This window comes from Zerene cesonia, chromosome 11, assembly GCF_012273895.1.
Source record: "Zerene cesonia ecotype Mississippi chromosome 11, Zerene_cesonia_1.1, whole genome shotgun sequence".
Classification (NCBI taxonomy): domain Eukaryota; kingdom Metazoa; phylum Arthropoda; class Insecta; order Lepidoptera; family Pieridae; genus Zerene; species Zerene cesonia.
In genome coordinates, this window is record NC_052112.1 from 8,204,515 (window position 1) to 8,230,920 (window position 26,406).

The following is a 26,406-nucleotide window of genomic DNA, read 5'->3' on the forward strand; positions in this document are numbered from 1 at the left end:
TAATAAATGTTATTTGCAGTTAACAATTTTCTTTTTTCTTTATTACAATATTTATGGCAAGACTAGGTATATACTATTACCAATGAAATATTTCGCATTCGATAATAAAATATAGTTACTGTGGTCATTGTAATTAGCAATGTAATTTTAACAGGCGTGTCAAATGCATGCAGCAAATTCGTCATAGTTATATTTTATGGCATATTTGTAAAATATACCTATTACAATTTTTAAGTTGAAATTTTTTGCTTTAAACTTTTAAAATTTAAGTTTTCAAATAAAAATCACACCATCCGGTCAAATACATAAAGATAATTTGAATATGCGATTTCATGTTATAATTTCGGACAAGAAATAAAATAATAATTAATAATCAAAACAATATAATTTCAGCGTAATATTGGTACGGTTATAATTATAATAACTGAATAAGTCTTTCATCACTGGCTCATGGTCTACTAGTTATTTAATCTACAAGAATGCAATTTTTATGATTCATCAAAAATGTTAGAAAACAGATTTTTCAACAAATAATCAGGACTTTCTTTCCACAATTGACTTCACAATTGATTATGTTAAAAAAATATACGCTATGTAAAATAAAGACGTGTAAAATAAGTTTATTATCAAAGAGTCGCAATAGAATTGAAAGTAGGTTAGGAACTAATACTGACCGCATAAGATTTATTTAATAATTCAATTAGACGGTTGGTAATTAAATAAATAGCCAAATTTACGAGAGAACTAATAAGTAATAAGATTGCGAAGGAAATTAAACCCTGACACTAATCATTAACTAGCGGTTTACAGATCACGGTCTCGTGGAAAGTATATATATTTATTAACCGGTACAAGAAAAACAATTTCTCAATATTTACATTAATAGCCGAACTAGAAAATTTCACCAATAAATTACAACGCTTACAAAAGTGTCATGCTCTATTACTCAAGATGTTATTTTGATTTGCATAGAATAATGATTTGTTTGTTTTTCATCGGAGTTTATGTAATTTTCAAGTTTAACATACGTCAATATGACACAATTGCTTTACAGAACGTTAAATGAATAATATTTTTTTTTATATATCAAATTTCAACACTTCTATTTACTTATGTGCTTGTCTAGTGAAGTCACTTATATAAAGTGTTTTTTTTTTCTTATTGGGTGTTTAAAATATTTAATATTTTGTGTTTCAGAATTTGACCAAACCTATATTTTTAATAGCTCATAAATAATTGTCTCAATGTATGTTTTGATAAGCAATATTAAATTGTTTTCAGTTTGAACCTGAACAACAAGTACATAGGCGAGATGAAGTTAGTCCTGCCCAAACTGGCTGTGACCGCAGATTATGATGTGCGCGGCTCCCGGATACTCACCCTGGATATCAGTGGCAAAGGGAAACTTAAGAGCAATTTTAGTAAGTAATAAAAAAAAAAAAATGGTAAAAAAAGCAGTGGTTGTTCAGTGGTGAGAACCTCGGTCTTCAAAATTGATAAGTCGGTGTTCGAGACCGGGCGAGCGTGCAGGATTTTTCAATTTATCTGCTCCTGTGACTAACATCACCACTGCTTAAAACGGTGACGGAAAACATCGTGACAAAACCGGCATGTCCAAGAATCAAAAGTTCGACGACATGTGACATCTGCCAACCCGCACTTGGCTAGCGTGTTGAATTATGGCTTGAACCCTCATAGGAGGCCTGTGTCCCAGCAGTGGGAGCATGTATGGGCTGATGATGATGATGATGATGAATTAACTATCAGAAGGGAAATAACTCAAGGTGTTATCTATTGTTACTTCTTAATGGAACTTTATTAAGTTGTTTTAATTAAAGTCTATAAGTTATTTCTTGCTCGGATATATAAGATTAAAGAATTTGAAATATTTCAAAATACCCATTTATTAATTTATTGAATATGCATTAAACCTTTTATATATTAATCCATAATTTTCATGAAAAGTTAAAAGGAAAATTCTAGAATTTAATTAATTTACTAAGCCTAATCCCAATTGAGGATGCATCATTAACATCGACTTTTCTATAATTTTCAGCTGGAATCACAGTGTTAGTAAAAGGATCAGCGAAGGCAATTGAGAGGGATGGTGTGGAATACTTGCAGCCTGAGAAGATTATCACAAAGCTGAAAATTGGCCACGGCCAGATTGCTGTAGACGATACTGAGAGGCCGGTTGCTGGTAAGAGACTTCATTATTGAAATTTACGGAATTTAATTTAATGGATGAACTTTTTTTGGGAGGGTCGGCTGGGAAGAAAGCAAAAAACAGTTTCAACGTTGGAAGCCAATGCAGAATATAAGTAAATTGACGACCATAATTTTTTTTTAAAGTTAATAAAAACAATTTGACTAGATGGCGCTGTGTTATATATCTCGCCTATTTAGCCCGTATTTTTTTCTGATTTATTTATTATTCACAAAAACTTCTACAATTTCTGTCACGAAAATGTCGGAAAAAAGTTTTGTCGCATGTAGGATAGCAAACTGTATGCTAAAAAATAATTTTATTAAATGCATCTGAGCTATAATACTCTCTTGTGCGGTACACGGGAATTTAATTTTATGGTATATTACAATAACCCATGATAAATATGCACAAAATGAATATATTAAATAATATGAATAGGAGGCCCAATTTGTATTTTTAATGTAATTATATCTTTCACATTTTAAAACAATAATGTTATAAACGCATTTTTCCACAGCAACATCAGCAGCCGCATTCTTCAACGCCAGTCCAGGAGTTGTTCTGGATATTCTGAACCCACTGATAGAAGAGAGCAGCGCCGCCATCTTCAAAGCTTTCTTCAATAAAATACTCTCAAATATACCACTTAAAGAGATATTGGTGGAAGACGCATAAATTTATTATTATTGACGACTGTGTGATATTTGTACATATGTATTTTTAAGAATAAGCTAGGAGTATTGAAGTTTCGGAATCACTTTAAAGTTCCGTATAAAAATAACCGATAGAAAAAAGGTGTTAGAAATTGTAAAGCTTACTTTATCTAAATGTCAAACCAAATATCGGAATCTCTATTCTTTTAGTAGAATTTAATTACCAATTTTACATTTCTACTATTTCCTACTATACTATCTTCGACAAACAAATTGTGGCAGTCATTTTAAATATGATAAACTCGCAATCGACGTCACGGTTTCTAGCTAGTTTCGTATTAGTGATTAGACTTTAATATATTTATAATAACTGTAAATTATTTTTTTACCAAGAGTGCGGTTAACACCAAAGAATTAAATCTACTTAAAATCGTTCCGTTTTTTTATAAATGCTTTGTAAATTCATAGCAAACTTATTTACGAGTATTGAGAAGATATATTTTAAGAGACGCTTCTAGAAACATTTGGTATAAAAACGGAATTATCGGACTATGTATTCTATTGTATTGGTGAAAATTACTGTATTAAATTTTTTAGTATATAGTGGCCTTTTCTTTACACGTTAGCCTCAATTTTATACTATTTACTTCCTAGACATATCCTTGCTATAAATCATTTCTTCCTTTTTACTCAAATGAGAATTAATTGACTTTGTCGCTGTTATAAATATTGGATGATAAATAATTTAAAACGCTAAGAGTCTGTTTGTTTGATTGAACACACTAATCTCAGGAACTACTGGTCCAATTCGAATCATTTCAGTGCAAGATAGTCCATTAACGGAGGAATACTTAAGGCTATATCATAACATCACGTGCCACTTAAGTGAAATCTCGGGGCACAACTAATATTGGATAGGACAACTAATAATTTATAATAATACTAAGACAAGAATATGCCATTAAAAAATTATTCTGGAAAAAGAGGTTTTTATAACTTATTTTTCAATATTTAATTTGTATCATTTCAATTGCTAATTTATTATGCTCTCCATTTGTAATAAATAAACAAAGCAGTATTTTGATAATTCCGATTAGGGAACCTAGTTTAAAGATCAGTAATTTTTCCTGTTTTATAACATAGGCTCTAGGCTTATGCCTAGCAAGTTTTTATATACGCGTCTATATAAAAAACACGTTAATAATGTGCAAGTATCACTACACTATCTAAGGTCATTAATCCTACCAGTATTTACTTCATTTACTTATGTCCTGGAGACCTTAAGAACGAGGCTAAATTACTGCCACATATGGAGTGTATGATCGACCAGTTCAAACTATTATAAAGGCAGAGTAATTCATTGGGAGACTTAGATAATTCTGGTCGATTCAGTGACAATATGCTCAGAGCAATTGTGAAGTTTTTGTTAGTAGTTAGTGTAAGTTATGTTGTAGCGAAACGGGTGCCTCAAAATGAAACGGTCAACGATGAAAATATTGAAGAAATGGGTAAGGAAAGAACACAGTTTATATAATGAAGTACAAATTCTCATTACAAGATATTTCATAGATTGCTCAAACAAACATAAATTAATGAATGTGCGAAAGCAAACAATTAAAAACCATTACCATTTTTTTTAACGAAACTCATACGGTAGAACCAATTTTTTTTATTTATCTTTTTGTACGAGCAGTATTATGTTATCTGTGGTACGAGTATATAGTTCTTGTTGCGGGAATTTTTAATAACCCTAAATATATATACATAATGTGTAAATGTATATAGTAAAGTTTATTATTAATTAACAAGTGAAACATTTGCCAGCCCGCACTTGGCCAGCATTGTGAATTATGGACTGAACCCTCATAGGAGGTCTATCGCTTAGATCGTTAAAGTATAAAATTATAAATGGGTTATTAGGAAGTAAATTGCAAAACGCCTGTACACTATTTTTATTTGCGGCCATCTATATTGGGTGTTGTGAAAATATATTTATTCCGCCAATTTATGATCAGAGCCTATATTCGTCAGATTAAAAAAAAAATCAGAGCTACGATAACACAAAGAAATAGACAGATAGACATACAGGCACACACACACACAAATACGTCAAAGTTATAACACCTCGTCGTTTTTGCGTCGAGGGTTAAGATGCACCATGCATTTCCATGCAAACGATATTGTAATTCTTATCCATTTATATTTTAGCACAAAAGCCAGTTTGCCACTACAGTGACCCCAATGTTGGTGAATGCATTAAACGGGTAGCTGAGCAAGCGAGAGCGCTGCTAGCTCACGGCATCCCCTCATTCGGGATCCAACCCCTTGAGCCCTTGAAGGTACCAAGCATACGATTGAGGCAGCACAATATGCCACAAAATAGATTCAAATATGATGCCTGGCTCTCGGATTTGGAGCTTGATGGGTTGACAAATTACACGTTTAATAAACTGGAGTAAGTATATGTTAAAGATTTGTTATTTTATATTGTGGGGTAGACGTTGGAAATATTGGTAAAAACAACAGCTTTTGCTTTGTAACTTAAAGTTAATTTACTATATAAGGTTGCTATAGTATTTACACACACACAATATATTTTAAATGTATTATAGTTTTATAAAGTATCATATTTCATAATTTTCCAAAATAAATTCGATTCCTACAATGCATTTCAACCAAAACCTGCAATTTTGTTTTCTTAATTTATTTAATATATCTTCTAGCGTGTACCCAGAAGATTTAAAGGTGTCTGGTAACATTAGCCTTCCACACTTGGTGATGTCGGGAGAGTACGTTATAATTGGAGAATTCCAAATGCTACCTGTCGAATCCACGGGCTTCATATCTGCTAATTTTAGTAAGTTTCCTTGAAGTTGTAGAATTTTGTGTTCTTTTTCTGTTCCGTCTTGTAATGTCCTAACTTCTCTCCCTCTTATTTCTTATATCTGTATAAGTGTTCTTATCCTGTTATAGTGTATCGCTTGAACATTTAGACTACACAATTAATATATTAATATACTTATTAAAAAATATGATTTCAGCTCAATGTACTGCAGCTCTTGACGCTGTAGGTGCGAAAGTTCACAAAAGGATAGTAATTAAAGACGCTAATGTGAAATTGCGTTGCGCCGGACCGTTGGATGCAAGTCTTAAAGAAGCTCATTCTACTACCGGGGAAATGGGTAAGTTTGATAACGGAGTTATCATTAAACACTAATAAGTTTGAACATGAATAAAACTACCGTAAGTTTTTATTTATAACAAATCCTTATGGAATACAGATAGGTCTGAGGAAACTTTTAACATTGATAAAAAACAGGCATTTAGTTCAATAAATAAAATAATAAGTATTTACATCGAGTTTCCAAACGATGAATGCCTAGCACCTAATATTATAATCGCAACCGAAACCATTAGTATATTTTATTAAACCACTAGTCAATATGGACTAGTGTTATTAGTGGTTACTTTCAGAACAGTTGAAATTGTAATATCTTTATAAATTGCTTACATACCTTTACATTGCGTGATTTGATTATAAAACTAAGCATGTTCATTCACAGAAATGGTAACAAAACACATAGTACACATGCATGCGAGCGAATTGGCAAAAGAAGTTCAACCAGCAGTGGAGACAGCTCTCAGCATGGTCCTAGAGGACATCGCTAACAAATTCCTGAAGCACGTCCCTCCCAACATGGTGTTCCCTGCTTAGTGCCACCTGTTCTTAACATTTTGTGTTGTTTGTTTTATTATCTGCGCAATTATCTTAGTGCTAGTCATAAAACGATATAACTGGTGCAATAATGCACCTTGATGTTGAATAAGTATCCGTATAATTAAACTGTATGGATTGAGTATAATTATTTATTGCTGAAGGCTTATTTATTTAATTTATTGTTTCCAAATGCGATGTATGTTCGACGATGTTTCGTTGTCGAGTGACGAGTCTTGTCTACGCTGCATTTTCTTCAGATTATTGTGTGTACCTTGTATTAAATTGATAAAAAATAAACAATTTGTGCTTCATTACATTTCTCATTTAATTATGATAATTTTGTAATTAATACCTCGTTTGACTTTTTATAAAATAATTCAGTGATATATCTCGCAACAAATGAATTGCGATGTAAATTTAACGAAAAGTAGAAAAAAATCCAACACAAGGTCATCTAGATACTATTTTGAACGCACTTCTGTGGTAAGCAAACAAGAAGACGCGTTTCAACGTATACTTGTACTAAATAAAACTGTGCCAAGCCTGCGGTCGCTAGCCTACAAACCTTACGTCACTTTACATTACAACATTGCACTTTGGCTATACTCAAACATTTATAAATTTCAATCGTAAGACACAACAATAAGGTTGAAAGTTAAGTTGCAGGGGTTTTAGGTCGATCTGACGACACTGAAGTGCAAGTTATTGCATCGTCATCGCTCTGGAGCGTGGAAGAATAAGTATCATTTATTTAAAAGTATTAGATTAATATTTTCAATACAGCTGAATAGGTACTCATTGCATCGTTGTTCGGATTCACTGAGAAATTTTAAACATTTTACCGGGCTTAAAGTAAGTTTTAAGCCACGTGGTCACGGACACAAACTATGTCAAGTTTTTATGTCATAAATGTAATTTTTTAAATTAAATTTAAAACAGGCACAGTATCATATTTTTTAAGATTTTTGCTTTGTTTGAAATAAATTCAAAGATTCTTAAAATAAATTAGTTGCCGAAAATTATTAATAAATTACCTTTATTGCCAAAGCAAAAAAGCAGTGGTAGCTTAGTGGTGAGAAACTCGGACTTCAAAATCGATAAGTCGGGGTTCGAGAGCGGGCGAGCGTGCAGGAAATAAAAAGATTTTTCAATTTATCTGCACATGTGGATAACATCACCACAGATTCAAACGGTGAAGGAAAACATGGTGATGAAACCGGCATGTCCAAGAATCAAAAGTTCGACGACATGTGACATATGCCAACCCGCACTTGGCCAGCGTGGTGGATTATGGCTTTAACCCTCATAGAAAGCCTGTGTCCCAGCAGTGGGAACATATCTGGGCTGATGACATTGCCAAAGCAAAGGTAATACGTCTCATCATCGATTATTTGAATATTTCTATTTGATTTCTCGATGTTGCAATAGTAACTTATCATTGTACGGACAATTCCTCATATCAGCCAGATGAGAACGTGAGATAATATCCAATAGATTTATCAATAATTTATTTCACTACAATCATCACGTTTTGTTTATAATTAAAGTTATTTTCATGTCTAACGTGTCGTAGGACACATTTATTAAGATACAATATGGTAAAGATGTGGTGTGGTTTAGGAATAAGTTTATTTATTTTAGGTTCAGTTTGGTGTGATGAAAAGAGTTACGTTAATTGTGAGTTGAATTTTTTTTACCTAAAGTAAATGTTTAAAATGATTTAAAGTATATATTAAATTTTACTCGTAATTTTTGTTATCTAACACATTATTTTCAGTCGGTGGATTCATTTGTCCGAAAGAAGAAAAGGCCTTAGGACGATGTCTTCGAGATGCAATGAATAAATACATTCCGCAGCTTGCTTCAGGTCAGTATTTCAAAATTATACATTAATAGAACTAACACAACTTGAAACTATTTTATTAAATTTACATCCTTGAGAAATTATTTATATCAACTCATAAAATCTCATAAAATCAGTATCGTCCAGAAATTTATTTTACCTGATTAAGCCATCCGGTTTTATTTTAATTACAGCTTACAATATTAGGTATATAATTTGTATTTCTAAATAACTTATGTATAGCTGAAGGTAATAAAAAACAAAATAGGTAAATATACTTATTTTCTGTTACATTTTCAAGCAATCAGCTCACAGTATCATTTAACAATCACAATTTCGCCAGACTTCGTATAGTCCAGCACTGACTCTCTCTTTCTTGCTAGGAATATCCAAATACAAAATCCCACCATGTGAACCACTGATAATAAAATCGCTCTCCGTGCAGCAGCACACTGGACCTATATCTATGACGTCGTCATTTAAAGATGTATCTGTGAGAGGCCCATCAACTATGCGGTTGACTGATGTTGAGTAAGTTGGAGAAATCTGCATTAATATTGTAAAGAGACAATTTGTACTTTTAGTATGTATCTACGGAATAAAGTCAAACGGACATATATAGGGAAGGATGAATCAAAAAAATCTGTCCTCATTAGTTTTAGGCTTTCTTCATCTCGGGTTATCCGGATAAACAATGGGCAAGCAGCCAAATAAACTGAAAAGTACCTTTCTATCACGAAAAATATAGGACTAATTGTTGTATAAGTTCTCTTTCGCCTACTGCCTTAATTTCATTCCAATAATCAGATGGAAAAGATTCGGTGCATTTTAAATATAATGGTCGTTTCATTGTCACTTTCTGTCCTTTAACTCTATTCAATTTGTTTCCAGAGTACATTCCAAAAAACATGAAATAGAAGCTAAATTGCACATTCCCGAATTGAGAATGAAAGGTCATTATAACCTTAAGGGACATTTACTGATGTTACCAGTAGAAGGAGATGGTGAATTCACTTCTAAATATGGTGAGTACACATAATATTAGACATTGACACTCATAAATATGACTGTTTCTTGTTGTTGAAATAGTTTAGAATACAATACTAACAATTAATGTTACCAATTACTCTTATTGTATTCTATTGCATAAGAAGTAGGTATTACACAAATGGTTATATATGAGGCTTCTCCATAGTCTATTATGTAAACCAGTATCAAAGTTTTTATAATCTGATCCATTTCGACCTCGGTTGACTAAAGAAACTTATCTATAGGCTATCTTAGCCAAAACTGAATATTATAATGATTAACAGTTTTGTTTAGTGATATTAATTATTGTATGGTTTCCTTTTCTCTTTTCCCTCACTTTGCCTTGACAATTTCAGGTGACATAAATGCAACTGTGACTATTCTATTGGGTAGAAATAAAACGTCAAATGGACCTGACACGTTGTTATGTAAGGATCTAAAAGTGAAATTCCATGTAGCTCATGCATCTATGCACATGGAGAATTTGTTTGGAGGTGATAGCGAATTGGGTACGTTTGATGAAACTGATTAAATTATTTTTTTCTGCTTGATCAAAAAGGCACCAATACTCTCCAAATAAATTTATGTCTTCATTTAGATACGTACGTTATTAATGAGAAATGCTTTCGGTAAAAGTATATTTTAATAATTAAATAATACACCTTGAATAACATTTATTGTATAGTATATATATATAGAGCTGTCAATAATAGGAGCACATTTATGTTTGTGTTATGATTTCAGGTGCCGCCATGAATAAATTCTTGAACGAGAACTGGGACAAACTATCTGAAGAACTTCAAGAGCCCATAGAGGAGGCTCTGAGGGAATTTCTGAAACCATTAGCCGAACATGCGTTTGGCGCATTAAATGCAGATGATATATTATTTTAAAAATAGTCTATTTACTTACCTACTTAATGTTATTATTTATCATAATACTCTTCTTTTTTTATAAGATTGAATAAAAAAAATTGCCACTTGTAACAGAGTGTGTTAGTTTAAAAATTGACTTTCCCGAACATTCTAAATGTATGTATGTATTAAACATACACAAAATTTATTTCAAAATTTTAATAATACTTTCTTCATGTTCATGTTATAAATGCAAAAGTATGTCTCATAGGGCTCGTCCAAAGAAAGTCAAGTTGCACTGTAAGTACACACACAAGAAGCAAACCCTCTAGGGGTAATAATAATGCAATGAGAATAGTTGAAAACCCAAGAACAACCATCGATAACTTTTTTGACCCTTAGGGTTAAAACAGCTGATAAAAGGTTTTGCCTTTGGCATTATTTACGGATGAAACCGCGGAGCAAAGCTAGACTACATATAAGCATTGATCTATACATTATGGAGACATTATCAAATCTCATTAAAACGTACCTTCATAAATGCGTAACTTTTACAGCCGTTGCTCCATACTTTGGTTGTAAAATTACGTCAAATTACGTTGTTAATGCGAGTATGTAACTAGAACTGATGGCAGGTTTCGTCAGGCGAATTAGTTGAACGCGAATGTAGTGTCCAATCTAGTGAGCATCAATGAAAGTATGTTAATTATGGGCTGTTTTATCATTTGCCCGATTTTACTCGTAATTAAGGTTGGTAAAGTACTATTATATATACATAATACATATACACAACGTATAGAGCTTTGGTGGCTTAATCTTTGAGTTTAAAATATAAACTTTGACATTTTTAGTTACATTTATACATAAGCTATATTTGACTACAATGAAAACTTATTTATTTAGGAATGAATGTAGAAATATGTCAGTGAAGGCAATAAAACGATTTCTCATGAAACTTGTTACTATTCTTATTTAAATTGTTATTTAGTAGAAATGAAACGAAATATAAAATTTTGGTAGAATACTTTATTCATGATATTCACACAGCATCACTCACATAAAATTCAGATCGGTCGCACATTTATAATGTCTTAAATACTAACTACAGCTAAATAAATAAAGCTTTAAATCCAATTGAAATATTCTAATTCGTCCCATATTTTATACTGAGCGTGAGACACAAAGACTTTTCGATGAAAATTTATTCAATTAAAGTTTGTTTCTTATATGAATTTGTTTCGTGAAACAAACATTAAGAAACAATCAAGAATAAAAACTATTTACAAATACACAATACTTGTAAGACATTTGTTTGTTAAACTTACATCACTACTTGTGAATAAATGCTACAACACTGTTTTACATACTCTCACTGTTTGTTTATCAATGCCAATTGAATATAAGAAAGTTTAAAATTTTCTTGAATTTTTTCACTACATTGCCTAACAATCAATAAGAAATCAAAAAGGATCTTGGAAAATTTAGCACTATTCAAAACATATTTTTTTAAGTTTGTTCAGTACATCGGAACTTTTTTCGCATCTTAAATTAATAGAAGTGATATCGAAACATAGATTTCATATAATTTCATACAAAAACTTTCACAATCTATACTGTACAGTCCAATCATTATAAAACAGAAATTTCAAACATCAAAAAGTTAAAAAATCACAAATCCAATCAATACTGAACACAAGATACGGAGACGCACAAACAGAACACCACACGATATACTAAAGTCTAGAACGATCAAGACCTAAAGGAATCAAGGCTTAAGCCAGAGATCGACGGGAATTTTCTCGAAGGCGGCATTGAGGAACACTTTGAAATGTTTGGCGATGGCGGCCGCCGCGGCGGGACGCATCTCGTCTATGATCTCTGCCGCGTTGTTGTTTAGGAACTGGTTCATCGCTTCTCCTGAAATAGGGTTTTTTATGTCACAGCGGACAACTGAGCTGGTGATTAGCCTAGGTGACCAGAGGTCCTGAAGGAGGTCAGAGAATGTCTCCGCGAATGCGCTGCCCGCTTTTAAGGGGTAAGGGATAAGGAAAGGATTGATGACTGGAAAGAAAGAATGGACTGGAAAGAGCGAGAAAAATGGATACGGACCACCGGCTCCCCCCTCACCGTACGAAACACAATAGCATGCTACTATTTCATGCCGGTTTTGTGTGGGGGTGTGGGACTTCCCCGGTGCGAGCTTGCCCAATTCGTGCCGAAGCATGCTCGACTCCCACACACAAAAGTAAAAAGAAAAAAAATCTAGAATAGTAGTCTATTCTGGATTTTTATTTAAAGAATTGAAAATGTTTTTATTCATTGATCGATTTTTTAACATTCCATTGCAAAATATGGCTTCGAGAGCCGATAATAGAGAGATTAGGGTTTATATACCTGCAGGGGCAATCAATACGAGCTGATTTAGTTTTAGACATATAATAGTAAATATATTCTATGAGTAGAAAAGAAGGAAACAGATATTAATTAAGGAGAGGAGAAGACCAAGCATCATTTTTGATCAATTAAACCCAGACAATTGATTTTTTTTTTATTAAAAATAATTTTAATCGACTACTATAACTGCAACATTCGAAAAATGTTTTAATTATCCGTTCGTTGCCAGACTCTTCATACAATCTCGATAATCCAACTTCCACATAATATCCAAAACATTAAAATATAAAAGTATCATACCAATAACGCTGCCATGATTCACAGTGTCTCTCACTTTGAACCGCGAGCCCCTCAGCTTGAAGTCCACGAGCATCCTATCGGCCGTGAGGAACTTGGTGTCCTGTCGCACGGACTCCTTGCCGAAGATCTTCACTATGGCCGCCACGTCGCCTATAATGTTTTGGTGTATAGAATTTTTGTTTGAGATATGGAATATGGCCAAATCTATACTAATATTATAGCTGAAGAGTTCGTTTGTTTGTTTGAACGCGCTAATCTCAGGATCTGCTGGTCCGATTTGATACATTATTTCAGTGTCAGATAGCCCATATATTGAGGAAGGCTATAGGCTATATATGTACCACAGGCTAAGCCGGGGCGGACCACAAGTTTGGTATAAAATGTATGGAATCATAGAGACAATTCCTTACATTTTTGTTTTGAATTTTTGTGTCAGGAGTCTGTTATCCTATAGACTGGATTTTCACCCAATCGGAATCGAGACTCGAGAATCGGTGACAATACAATAATGTCGTGAATTTATAATTTTCCACTATGAAACTATGTTTATTATTATTTAAAAATCAATTACTGAATAGAAAAATTCGTTTCTTAAAAATGCGGAACTTACAACTTTTAATACGCTTATTACGTAATAAATATATCATAAAATCCATAATAATATAATTAATATATAAACATGTTATGAATATGCTTAAATATTTGAGTTATTGATGAACGTAAGCAAATTCTTTGAGTCATTACAGTTGTGTTCCTTAAACTTATTACAATTTAATCTCTCTTCCGCGAAATATTTGCAATTCAAGATATATCGGAGGCCATTTAAAATAAGATTAAATTATTTTCGAAAGTGTTTTAATTCAACGTCATATGTTAAGGAGTTTTTAAACAATCACTGAAGTACAAGGACGACAACTATTAAAAGTAAACTAAATTTATTAATACGTAATGTTATGACGTACTATGTAAAATTCGAAAATTATATTATAACAAATTATTAAATGCAAGATTGTGAGGAAGAATTATAAAAAGCAAACGGATAGTCCATTGCTGTAAAAAAAAATTACTAAGTTTTCAAATTGATGTAATTAATCAAATAATTAAAAATTTATATGAACTCGAATTAGCTAGATCTCATTTTCTGTGTCATATTTGTATTATAAGCCGATATTGATCTATAATTTTCGTTGCGTTTTGATTCATATTTCAATATTGTATTCATAGTATTTTAGATAATTTTTAGTAGACTACTGGACCCTGCGTCTTCACTCGGTACCCATGTGTAATGTGTTAATCCAGTCTATATTCCATCTCTGTTTCAAATTTAATACAGTCAACAACAACGTGTTGGGAACAGAGGATGTCGCGTGAAAGATTAACTTTATTCATGTATTCTTACAAAATTTCGCGTTAATAATATTAGCAGGACAATTTTACATACTATTGCAAAATTAAAGACTTTTAAGTCGACCGAACCCCAACCTTTATTTTCCATCCGGTCAATTTTTATAATGTATGCATGTAACACACAATAAAAACCTCTTTAAAAGGTTAAAAAGCAAATGCTATATTAACTAATAGACACTTAGATAAAATCAATAGTAATATTAACTTAAAGATACCCAGCGAAACAAAAGTGATACTTAAATTTAATTTTTAGTTTTATAGCATTGAAATGCTTTATAAATGAGAAATTTTGAAAGAATAGAAAAAATTCGATCACGAGGCAGGATTCGAACCTGCGTTTCTTGCCTAGGCTAGGCGTTGCTACGGTTAGGCAAAAAACGCAGGTTCGTTTCCTGCCTCGTGATCGAATTTTTCTATTCTTTCAAAATTTCTCAAAAGTGATACTTACTGAAAGACGCCCAGAAATCTCCCTGGGATCTAACGGGGAACAAAAGCACTTGTCCGCTCACTTCGTAGCGGCCGGTCACCTCGATCCGCGGCAGAACCAGACCCATATCTATACGTAATTTCTTTAGATCCGATCTGAAATACATATAGAAATTGGTTTAATAATATATAGTATTTAATTTTTAGTATTATAGCATTAAAATGCTTTTTATAAATGAGAAATTTTGAAAGAATAAAAGTGAGTTGTCCCTTAGGCACGTGAAACCGAAAGAGTAGAAGAAATTCGATTGCTGATGTAGCCGAGAGGCTATGGTTTGACAAAAAACACGAATTCGAATCCCGCCTCGTGCTCAATTTTTTTCTATAAAATTTCAAAATTTCTAAATATATAGTTTGCCAATAAGAAAAAGCTGCATGACATTGCCAAAATTTAAAAAGGTATCAGTTTTAAAAGATAAACATACTATTTATTATCTTTACAGTATGTTATATTATTGGCATTAATTGTAGATTTGTCATACATCAGCTAAAAGCGGCTTCATAAAATTTATTAAAATCACACTTATGTAATAGATTGAAGACATTTTAGATTCTATTGTATAGAATGTGTTAATTTGTCTAATGAAATCATAAATTCATATTATCACTTTTATAACAGATAATGAAAATTGATTTTATTTTATTTATAAACGTTTAATGTAAAATTGGGTTTCGACGCTTCATCCGTTAATTAATGCGAGAAAACATGCACACACGTGGTATGTGCTTGGCTTTTTCACAATAAATAAATATTATATAAGCATAATTTTTAAACATTGCGTAATGTGCGCATTTCGTGTAAAACTTAGATTTCCTTATCTAAGGTCGAAAATAATAAGCTTAGAATAGCATAAGTAACGTAATTTTGAAACTAAATTATCGTCTCCTTTTTAGTCTTGACATACTTTTGGTAATAATTGTGAGTAGATAAATGATAAAATGCTACACGCATACCCATTGTATTATGATTGCTTAGAACTTTACGGTGTTGTAATGTCATTCTGCTGATTACTATTGGCCAAGCGTAATTTGATACAAATTATAATATTAGTTGTTATTTTCCATATTGCATACAGTAATACATTAGATCTATTTGACCCTTACAGTAAAATTCCTCTTCGTACCACAGAAGATAGCGTGAAATAGTACAATATGATAACTACTTTTTTCATTACCAAGCCTTACTACGTACTTTCCTTTACTTCTATCGTCAAACCTATCTTCATTATTTCCTTCTATTAAGAAGTAGAAAACTCAGCGGTCATCGCTCTGTACTTGCATAAAGATAATTTTTTTAAAACTGTATTAAAAAAAGTAAGGCTAATTTCTTAACAAAGAGGCCAGAATAAATACCTGATCTTAGTAACCGTATAGTTACTTGGTCCAACCACGGTGATGTTATTGAAAGCGGCGGTAACTCGCACTGGTCCAGCGGAGTTTTCCATCACCAGCCTGTCAATGAGCAGAGGTTCTACGGGTGGTACAGCCAGGTCTGTGAGGCCACGGGCCAGATAGGGACGCAGATGGTTGAATGACCTCTTGATGCATATGTCCAACTCTGGGTCGTTCCGACTGCATGGCAGGAGATATTCCGCTGGAAATTTAAAGGGAACATTTTACTTTACATGATAAATTTAATTAAATATTCTTGTTGTTTCTAATGCAAATTTTAATAGTGAACTTTCAGATTTCAGCGAATCTTAGTAGATATGAATAGTTACGATGTAAAAGGAAAAAATAAATCTTATTAGGTCATTTCTTTTTATTTTTAAAACTATTAAAACACTTGGTTCATGTTGTTTTCATCATCATCAACATTTACAAATACGATCTTTATTCAAAGAATTAATGTTCGCCAATATATGGCGTTATTGAATAATTTTCATAAACCTAACAAATCCTTTGAGTAGGCACGTTATGTAATCACGTGATAGTGCGGTCAGTAAGGCAAGGTGATCCAGCGAGCGATGACCTACAGCACGAAAGTGTAAAGATAATAATGGAAATTTTGAATAATCTTTCATCATTCACGTGCCGAATTGTTAAGAAATAAAGAATCAGCTTGACACTTTTCGTGGCACATTCATAAATCACGAGAACAGTCATTTTTGATGATTTACGATCGTGTAAGTGAAAAAAAAAGGATTGCAATAGACAACACCACAAAGCGAAAGCAACTTTATTTACCATAAGAATTAAGGAGTACTAAGGTTCATTTCTACTATAAAATGTGATGTAGCTTATATAAATAAATGGATCTGCTTAAAAGTATGGGAATAAAACTGAAAAGTGTCAACATGTATGTGTTAGTGTCTCTATTAAATAAACAAAGGATTTAATTTTTAGTTTTATAGCATTGAAATGCTTTTATAAATGAGAAATTTTTCGAAAAAATAGAAGAAGAAGAATAATTTCTCATAAACAAAGGATATTATGGGATACATTTTTACGAAATTAACAACTTTACTATTTGTCTAAATGCCAAGTCTCCAAACAAAAACGACGGTGAATGTTGACATATGGACAAAACACATCGAAACATGTAAATTCGCCATCAATATAGCTAATGGAAATAAGAGGTGAATTTATACCTAGTACGCAAATAAAGATTTATTATTTAATCTTTAAAACAATAATTTCTTGGCATTGTCAATCTTCTTAAAAGTTCCGATTATTATTTATGTTCGACCATGGCCTTTACGTAATTAAATATCACATACATTTGCCTTTTAATCTCAGGGTTGTTGATAAATTGTGATCATCAAAGGTCAGTACCGATAATGAGTCAGTAAAACGACCCTAAAAAGTTTAAGGTTTCATACATGTAAATATATATAAAAGTACGTTAAGTATAATTAAAAAAAAAACAACCAGTTTATTGTAAATCTAAATTTTTCTATTATTAATATACACCATTATTTTAACACCAAAGAATAGTGCAGATAAATGAAACGAAAAAATGAATTAACGCTAAAATGGTCTCCATTCACGTATTGCAACTTGCTGAGGATTGCTGCGAAAGATTTCCAAAGTCCTATATAAAAAACCATTATTGACATAAAATCATCAAACTAATTAATGAATCAATAATGTTCCATCACAGATAACATCACACTATACTAGTAGGTTCCACTAACTACCGAACGAGTTGACAACAACTCTGTTTCAGTTGCCGATGGCTTCTCCCTTTACACGAGTTTCATAAGTTTTTGTAACTAACAACACGAACACTCAGTTGGTCCTCAAATTGCAACATCCCCTAATTAGTTCTGCTATCACCGAAGTTGTAAAATCGTATATTTTTATGAGCTATAACTTGAACTTGAACGCCGTCTCGCTGTTACACAAGGTCGTCAGTACACAGGTTGTTATGTAATCACGAAATCGACAACCCATAAACCTACTTTTGCAAATTCGTGTAAAATGCGCCGAATACTTTTCGAATATTATGTTAAATTTAATTTACGCGTTATCGTATTTTACAATTGTATACAAATTATGTAATTAATTAAAAGTTAGAATTTTTTAAATTTACATATTATAATGTTTGCTTTTCTTTTTGATGTTTGACCGAATAGGGTTTAGGTTAACCTATGCTATGTATTATTTATATACAAGCTAACTATGATTTGATATAACTGTTTGCTTTTGAAAGCAACTATAAATAATCATATTTAAGATCAATTAGAGGTATACTTGTAATTTCTTCAACCCTGATGAAATGTTTTAAAATGTTATAAATATATATTTAACATATTTTAAAATGTTATAAATATATGTATATATTTAATATTTAATACACTATAATACATATTATATATTATATGTTTATTATTTCTTACTTTTTAATAACATTTTCTTGATCAATTCTCATTATGTTTTGACTGAAAGGTCGCCCGCGTAGTCAAAGGAATTCAAGTCATTATAATGAGATGTTTTATCAACGGTAAAAGCTAGCCTATGTTCCTCTCTAGCTTCTAAATCCATATAAAATACACACAAATCGTAACATAAAATACCTCCATATGCTTATCTGACGAAAAAGAAAGATAAAAACACGTTTTATACACAGAGGGATAATATATTACACGATATAGGGATAAGTAAATGAGCATAAAATCCAATTCTTATTTCAATATTCTTTGTTATAAATGTTGCTTATTCATCTATATACTATCGTACAAGATATCTGTTACATTATGTAAATCAGTTAACATTCACGCTTAATGGGTAACATCTAAGCATTGTGACATACTATTGTTGTACCTTTGTTATATTTTATGGACGCAAGAATGATTCATTCGACGTGAAAACACCCGATTATTGTTTTTGTTACATATATATTACGCGGATGCTAATTATATATGCAAGAATGAATATAAAATATTAATATATATATACCTTATAATATTAACATCTTAAAAACTGCCGTATTTTTAATTCGTTTGTATTAAAATGGAATGACTGCGACACAATAATTACAAGGTCTTTCTTAATCGTGACTTGCATATTTTGAGCCTTTCTATTTTAATAAGGACAAACATTTTTTGTAAGTATACATGTGTGGATATCTATAAGTAGATGTGTCACATGTAATGCAAATTTAAAATATTCATACTGAAAGGTTAAGATTTAATAAAACTTTTTGTATTTAATTAATGTTTAATTAATAATTAGGTTATTTATTGCAGTAGACATTAAATATAAATATTCGACTGTATCCTATATACGCCTCATACATAAAATAAAACATTATCTAATAGAACATTTCATTAATTAAGTATTTAAGGTGCGCGCACGCAGGTTAAATTTTTTAAATTTCTAAATATAAGGTAGGTATATATTGACAGTATTTAGATAAGGAATATGTTTAAGTTTTGGAATCCCTTTCTTATATTATTTTTAATACACTGAGTTGATAAACATCATAAAAACTTACACTGCATTTATATCTTTTTATTCGTATTAGATTTATATGATAGAACAAACTTATACAATAAAATACAGTTTCGTAGATCAACAAATTACTGAAGTGAAGATATTAATTGACACTTTAGCATATACAAGTTGCGAATGACTCATGTTGCATTACATAGATACAGAGTGGCGTAAACTAATTACTTGTGCCTATTTATAATTGAATGGTAGCTATCGACACTGCATATTAATGTGTATGAGGTGATATGAACAAACAGTTATAAAACAGAGTGCATTATGGCCGCAAACTCATTTATAAAAGCATTTATAATAATAAAACACTTTTGGTTTACTTTTTGAACACACGTATTACATAATGTGCGGATAGTATTGGCATAAAATAGTGTTCTTATTTTGAAAAGGTCTCTGAAGCTTGTTATAAATGAAAATAGGTAACATAATGTTTAATTTTATATTTTTATCGTTTCATTATATTTTAACGCAAGTTGTAGCAAAGGGAACATTGAATTAAATAAAATAAATAATTAATTAGGTACTTGTAAACCTATGTTACTGGCAACCTTTTTTTTCAATCAGTACATATATCGTATATCGTATCTGTACATAAATTATATTTTATTGTTACTTTTTTATTTATTTTTCATTTTTTTTTTCCAATAGACTGCCTGCCTGCCTATGTGCGTTTCGCTATAAAATATTTTGTCCTTTACCCAACGGTTGCCTGGTAGAGATGGCTTTTAGCCATTAGGCCGCCATTTGCACACTAGTTTTAAGTTGCATTTGTTAAGTTTTGCTATGTTTTATATTTTGTAAGTGTGCAATAAAGAATAAATAAATAAATAAATCGTAGACTGTATCTTCCTACAAATACGTATCTACTGTTCTTCGGATTCATCATTAATCTTTATTCATACTTTGGTATTTGTCACTAGACATATGTAATAAATAAAAAACAAACAAATACTTAAAAGCGCAATTAAAAACTTATCTCTACGGCAATTACAACCTCGCAAACCCAAATACGCGCCGTGTGTAAGCAACACTTAACAACGTGACGTAAATATAATTATAAACTATACGTTATCTATCTACAATTAAATATTACGTGCTGCAACTGGCAAGGAATTTTTATTCAATAAAGAAGCTTTTTAATTGTTTATTTCAATTTTAACAAATTTGTTTTCTTTTCTGATATTGAAATTGAAAATGGACTACATTCGAAGGTATTTTTTAAACAATGTGATACAATAAGGTGTCAATTTACATGAAGGTATTGACTAGAAAGGAGAGGAATAGGACAACGAGTCATCCTATTCCTCAGTCCTTTCCATTGTTCCCGTCTCCAATCTTTTCCTTATCCCTTCCCCTTAAAAGCAGACAACTCATTTTCCCTACCTCTATTAATGTTTAGAGACGGCGGTGACCGCTTACTAACAGGTGATTCACTAGCTCCTCTGCTCGCACTTACATAAACAAAACGTGAAATATTAAAAAAAAATTATTCCGTTTATCCTATCAAAAATGAGGCATGATAATATTCAATGACATTGAAATAATGTATGATATTGTTTTATTATAACAAAATGTAGTTTTAAAATATTAATAAAGACGAGGAACCCGAAATTATTTTTATCGGACAATACAATGATGTCTTTATGGTTATTCCAATGCTCATCATCCTTGAAGCTCACATTATTCAAGGAAACTAGAATACAAAAAAATTGATTCATGACTCCAGCTAGACAAAGAGCAGCATTGCAGAGATCTCGATATATCACTGTGGGCGTGAGGCTACTACAAATGTGTTTCGTAAGGTGACGCAACGTGGTGTCAAGGCCTCACCGATTGCGGGACAGTGGTCAAATTACCAGCCCATTTGGTAACGGCGACACGATTATTTGCCAGAATAGATAGATATAAGAGGCTGTTGACTTCCTCGTCTTAATGCTTGCTATCATTTGGTTTAGTGTGAACCGTTAATTCATCGTATGCTTATGCAGTCGCAAGAAAGTTTAGTTCAAAAAACTTAATGTTACTTATAAAATTTATTAGTGGGCGTATTAGAGTTAGGTCCTTAAGGTCTTTTATGTTTGGAATTCTACGAGTATATCACGCGTGTATTGTTTTTGAACTAGTTAAAAAGATGTTGAACAATAACGAGCCATGGTGCAATTTCTTCAAACGGTTTGTTTAATAAAGGACTCAGTATTTTAAACGCTTGTACTATCGCATTGCAATCTTTCTTTCTATTCGTTTATAGACAATGCAATATAAACGATAAAATATAAACAAGCTTACGTTGTAATTACGATATTAAAGAATGAAGCATATATGATATGACATTCAATAAAACAAAATAAACACAACGTAAGTGAAGGACTTATTGAAATGTTACACAAGAGATAATTGCAATGTGATCATAGTAAAACAATGATCAGGTCAATGTCGTGTATGCGATTATAGACTGAATTTCAACAACGCACCGAATGAATCATATCACGTTCTTGCCCCATTAAAATTTAATAGCTTCACAAAAGGAGAAGCAAGGCTAGCAATCATCTCTTACCAAAACTAGTAGATACTGCATTATTTATTCAAGGTGTTCAGTCGCATTGTATTGTTTCAGGCATTAACAATCCTTGTAACGATCTTTTGTTTTTTATAAATAGTTTTTGTTCAAAACTTCCTCATTGATTCCTTTAATGTATCAGTATTCTAATTTCATGAGTATGGCACAGCAAACACATGGTATGTCATGGTGTGTGCAATATTTCGATGCGATACTAATCCAAAACATTACGATCACAAAGAAGTTACGGTTTTCAATAATAATTCCTGTTTGTCTCCATGTTGGTAAATACCACAGGAACCTAATGCTATAATTTTATTACAGTCAATCGTAACAAACTGTACCTGAAGATGTAATTGAATGTAAAAATTAGAAATCCAAATAATATCATCACGAAACTTTATAAGAATGTATGGATGTTTGTTACTCAAAAATAGTATACCGGGTGCTACGCGAGGGTTGCTGCGGGTTGCGGGTTCTGGTTAATTTACAATAAAACCGAACATAAAATTATATGAATGAAAGAGTCGGAGTGCGTAAAATATAAACACGATCGAACTTATTCTCTAAACTCTAAAGCATGGGCGAAACACTTATGTAAATATACGTCCGGTATCATTCTCGATAATTCATAATTATAATTAAAAAATACAACAACGCATAATTTTTATGCTAATTTAAATAATTAATATAATTATGCCTCAATTTCTCATCACCATAAGATTATTTTCGAGATTCCTATCTTAATTATATTCTTCTATAAGTTTTATGTATTACACGCCCAACGACAAATACACGTAGGCTACCTATTTATGAATTCACAGTGTTATTTTCTTTGTCACACATTTCAATTGAAGTTTAAATAATATGGAAATCTACGCTTTTTCAAGGTTAAGATCAAAGCAGTGATATAGGGTTTAGTTTTGTTTAGAATAATAATGTATATGTAGTAATGTTGAATCTTCCTCAACAATCAGTAGATACTATTTCTGTATAAAATAGGTATTTTAAAGCATACATACCAAGTTTTGCCAAAAAATCTATTTATGTATTAAGTTAAACAAGCCCTATACTATCCCGCAGTCTGCATTTTTGTAAGAAACTGCACTTTTTTTAGCTTTGACATGGCATTTTCTATTTAGCTGTCAAAAAGCAAAAAGTTTGACAATTTAGGTAGGAAACTTCGCGAGTTCTCCTTAAGCACCACATTATACTTGTACAATAATCGTAATTTATTATTGATAATAATTAATCTATGTAAGTACAAATTGTATTTTATTTTACTACATACACTTTGCAGTGCACAGTGCAGTGGAAGTCACATCGAGCTTTCAAAGTCTTTTTATCTGAATTATACGAATATACATATTATAATATTATATTAATTAAATAAAGTATGCAACTCGACAAATAAGTTCAATTTTCCACGAAAAATTAGTTCGTATTAACTATCTCATCAGATGACACGAAATCCTTTAATGTATTTAAATCCTTTACCATACCCATCGACATTTAAATTGTTAATTGCCTCCTAGCATATTAAAGCTATATTCTTTGCACACATGCATAGTATATATTTGTGCTTATAACTCACTTTAGAGTCAGGATCAGCTTATTTACATTTTTATTATGTGCATATGAACCTTCCGCGTATATGTACGCATATGAGACAACGCAACTCCACGGTAAATAATCAATATATACTTCGGTATATTTTACGCACAAACACGCATTTCGTCAAAGTCGAAAGTGACCATGGCATGAATGACACATTTACACTATGTAAGCGTTGTTAGTATTTTATTTTGGTATTGATTTTAAATGCTATAAGTTCTTTTGTTCAAAAAGCTTTTCAAAACAAGCAGATGTCTGATGTTACGGCACAGTTTAATGATACACGAATTGATCAAAATAAATTAACTTACTCTCCTAAATACACTTTCATATGATAGCAATAATTTGTGAATAAATGTTAAGATATGTTACCGAGACGGGTTTTGAAATGATTCGAAATTGATATCATCTACGATATACCTAACTTTACTTTATTAGAGTATCTGGGATATACATATCATACCCTTATCCAAATAAAATCACTAAATATTATTTACGTAAAAGATTACATGCGCGAAGCGAAAAAAGTTGAACAATACAACAATATTATCAAAATAAACTAAGGTTCTAAAAAGAACTTTGATAAGGTTCAACCTTACTAAATGATTGATTTCAATCAATTTTAATTAACCATATCAAATTTTCAACCAAGAGAGTGTAATAATAATAATAAATAAAACTATTTTAAGTTATTAGATTATCTATGGTATACATGCATATATTTAATGTTTATGAAATTTGTCGCATAAAATATCTCGTAATATAACAAGTAATGAATGAATGCTGACGTATTCACTATCTCACCAAATTTTAAAAGCGATTCAACTCTATTTAGTACAAATTTGGCAATATTGTTATTTGAGCAATCGTTTTAATTAAGGCAACATTCGATCAAGGTATTGCATTATCTTCTTATTTTAAACGCAATTTTATGACGTGTTAAAATATTTTATTAAGATTTCGTAATTAGCGGCTTCCTTATGTGTAATAATCTATATTGGACAGAAAAGAAAAATAATCAACAAATTTAATTATTTTACACTTTAATTCAATATTTATCTTATTATTTCACTCGTACGAAGTGATACTAAGCAAGACTCTTCTATTGGATATATTTAATTCTATGGCGACTGTTTATTATAAAAATGAATCAAAAATATTAGAGAAACAAATATTAATATTGAAATAGACATTGGCGGTTGTATAATAAAAGTGAGATAAAGGCAAAGGTCGCCTTTTCGTCACTTTCCGAAGAGTTGCCAAACAAACGTTTCAACATTGATCGTGGAAGATCATCGCGATGAATTCTGTCAGAGTCATCTCTTTTGCAAGACAAATCTTTTTAAGACAATGTAGTTACGGAGTATTACAGATAAGTTTTGCAACACTATATTTTGTAAAAATTACACATTTTACACATGCAAAAATGTTATGACTTATGTAATACTTTATTCGAATAACTTACACATTTTTTGGAATTTTGTATCATAATTGATTTATTTTAATAAACAAGTAAAATAATAACGATACTTACGTAGTGTCGTTATGATTTCATCCGCAGCCTCTCCCGTATGACAGATAACCGTCAAACAAAGGATGAAAAACATTTTAACGCAACTTTCAGCCATTTTCATTTTCTAAATTATAACCAAATCTAAAGAACTAAACTTCAAAAATGGACAAATACACAATTTGAACACATTAATTATTTTTTTACTCGTTTCGTTTTTTTTTATTATTGTATTTTGACAGTTCTTTTTTCGATTTTCCCGCGTCCGCAGTCTATTAGGTTCGATGGACAATAAGCGCGAGTTCGGTCAGCAGGCGGACAGGCGCGCGTTTCATATTGTTTGAAGTGAAAGCGTGGATGTTGTTTTATTCGGGCGCGATTTTCGTCATCCCTCAGCTGTTTCCCCACCCGTATACCGGGTATTTACTAACACCACGTGCTGAGCCGTGCTCTGTTATTTTGTCCCTGGCGTGTGACAACTCAGGGCTTCTTCATATATGGGTACTTCAAATTTGTTATGTCATATGCGTAACATGAGAGTAATGCTTAGATAATATAATTGTTTTATTTCATGGTATTGTAAGCATCGCAGTCTTGTTACATTATAACTGTAATTAATGTAGATATTTCCACGTTGATTTTATAGGTTGCTTGCTCTTATTCTTGAGAAAAAGATACTCAAATACATACAATACTTACGTGTAAGCATATCTAAAGAACCATAATAAAAAAATTGTAGATACATTACAAATTTAAACAAAGTCAAAAACATTATAATCAACCAAGTCAAATAATTCAAATCTTTCAGATTAGTATAACGAATATTTTGTTATTATTTTTTATAAACATTTGTTTTTTTTTCATGTGAATTAATACTTAATA

The 26,406-nt window shown here is 31.4% G+C and overlaps 4 protein-coding genes across 4 annotated transcripts in view; 3 read left to right on the top strand and 1 right to left on the bottom strand.

Annotated features, from left to right (window-relative positions):
- Positions 1-3,463, top strand: part of LOC119830437 — a 6,430-nt gene extending 2,967 nt beyond the window's left edge. Inside the window, exons 3-5 of the mRNA XM_038353464.1 lie at positions 1,282-1,421; positions 2,057-2,200; positions 2,727-3,463. Of these exons, the coding sequence (XP_038209392.1) occupies positions 1,282-1,421; positions 2,057-2,200; positions 2,727-2,884 (442 nt within the window). The 3' untranslated portion in view covers positions 2,885-3,463. The remainder of the gene's footprint in view (positions 1-1,281; positions 1,422-2,056; positions 2,201-2,726) is intronic.
- A 743-nt stretch (positions 3,464-4,206) lies between these two features.
- Positions 4,207-6,877, top strand: LOC119830435. The gene is made up of 5 exons (XM_038353462.1): positions 4,207-4,370; positions 5,071-5,317; positions 5,586-5,719; positions 5,904-6,044; positions 6,426-6,877. Exons 1-5 carry the CDS (start codon positions 4,262-4,264, stop codon positions 6,575-6,577), a joined length of 783 nt encoding a protein of 260 aa, XP_038209390.1. The 5' UTR covers positions 4,207-4,261; the 3' UTR covers positions 6,578-6,877.
- A 1,265-nt stretch (positions 6,878-8,142) lies between these two features.
- LOC119830584 (protein takeout-like) lies at positions 8,143-10,360 on the top strand. Its single transcript, XM_038353653.1, has 6 exons — positions 8,143-8,257; positions 8,358-8,447; positions 8,807-8,954; positions 9,315-9,448; positions 9,809-9,961; positions 10,197-10,360. The coding sequence occupies exons 1-6, from the start codon at positions 8,176-8,178 to the stop codon at positions 10,343-10,345; spliced, it is 756 nt and encodes a 251-aa protein (XP_038209581.1). The 5' UTR covers positions 8,143-8,175; the 3' UTR covers positions 10,346-10,360.
- Positions 10,361-11,317: 957 nt separating this feature from the next.
- On the bottom strand, positions 11,318-25,873 carry LOC119830436. Its single transcript, XM_038353463.1, has 5 exons — positions 25,549-25,873; positions 16,247-16,487; positions 14,856-14,989; positions 13,001-13,150; positions 11,318-12,223 (listed from the first exon to the last, which is right to left on the bottom strand). The coding sequence occupies exons 1-5, from the start codon at positions 25,646-25,648 to the stop codon at positions 12,072-12,074; spliced, it is 777 nt and encodes a 258-aa protein (XP_038209391.1). The 5' UTR covers positions 25,649-25,873; the 3' UTR covers positions 11,318-12,071.
- Positions 25,874-26,406: the final 533 nt, after the last annotated feature.

Excerpts from the sequence above, each read along its gene's own strand:
- LOC119830435 (XM_038353462.1), top strand. The coding sequence starts at position 4,262 with ATGCTCAGAGCAATTGTGAAGTTTTTGTTAGTAGTTAGTGTAAGTTAT. Across the intron at positions 4,371-5,070 it reads TGAAAATATTGAAGAAATGG|CACAAAAGCCAGTTTGCCAC; the intron begins GTAAGGAAAGAA and ends TTTATATTTTAG. Across the intron at positions 5,720-5,903 it reads CTTCATATCTGCTAATTTTA|CTCAATGTACTGCAGCTCTT; the intron begins GTAAGTTTCCTT and ends ATATGATTTCAG.
- LOC119830584 (XM_038353653.1), top strand. The coding sequence starts at position 8,176 with ATGGTAAAGATGTGGTGTGGTTTAGGAATAAGTTTATTTATTTTAGGT. Across the intron at positions 8,448-8,806 it reads CATTCCGCAGCTTGCTTCAG|GAATATCCAAATACAAAATC; the intron begins GTCAGTATTTCA and ends CTTTCTTGCTAG. Across the intron at positions 8,955-9,314 it reads ATGCGGTTGACTGATGTTGA|AGTACATTCCAAAAAACATG; the intron begins GTAAGTTGGAGA and ends ATTTGTTTCCAG.
- LOC119830436 (XM_038353463.1), bottom strand. The coding sequence starts at position 25,648 with ATGAAAATGGCTGAAAGTTGCGTTAAAATGTTTTTCATCCTTTGTTTG. Across the intron at positions 16,488-25,548 it reads TGAAATCATAACGACACTAC|CGGAATATCTCCTGCCATGC; the intron begins GTAAGTATCGTT and ends TTAAATTTCCAG. Across the intron at positions 12,224-13,000 it reads GAATCATGGCAGCGTTATTG|GAGAAGCGATGAACCAGTTC; the intron begins GTATGATACTTT and ends ACCCTATTTCAG.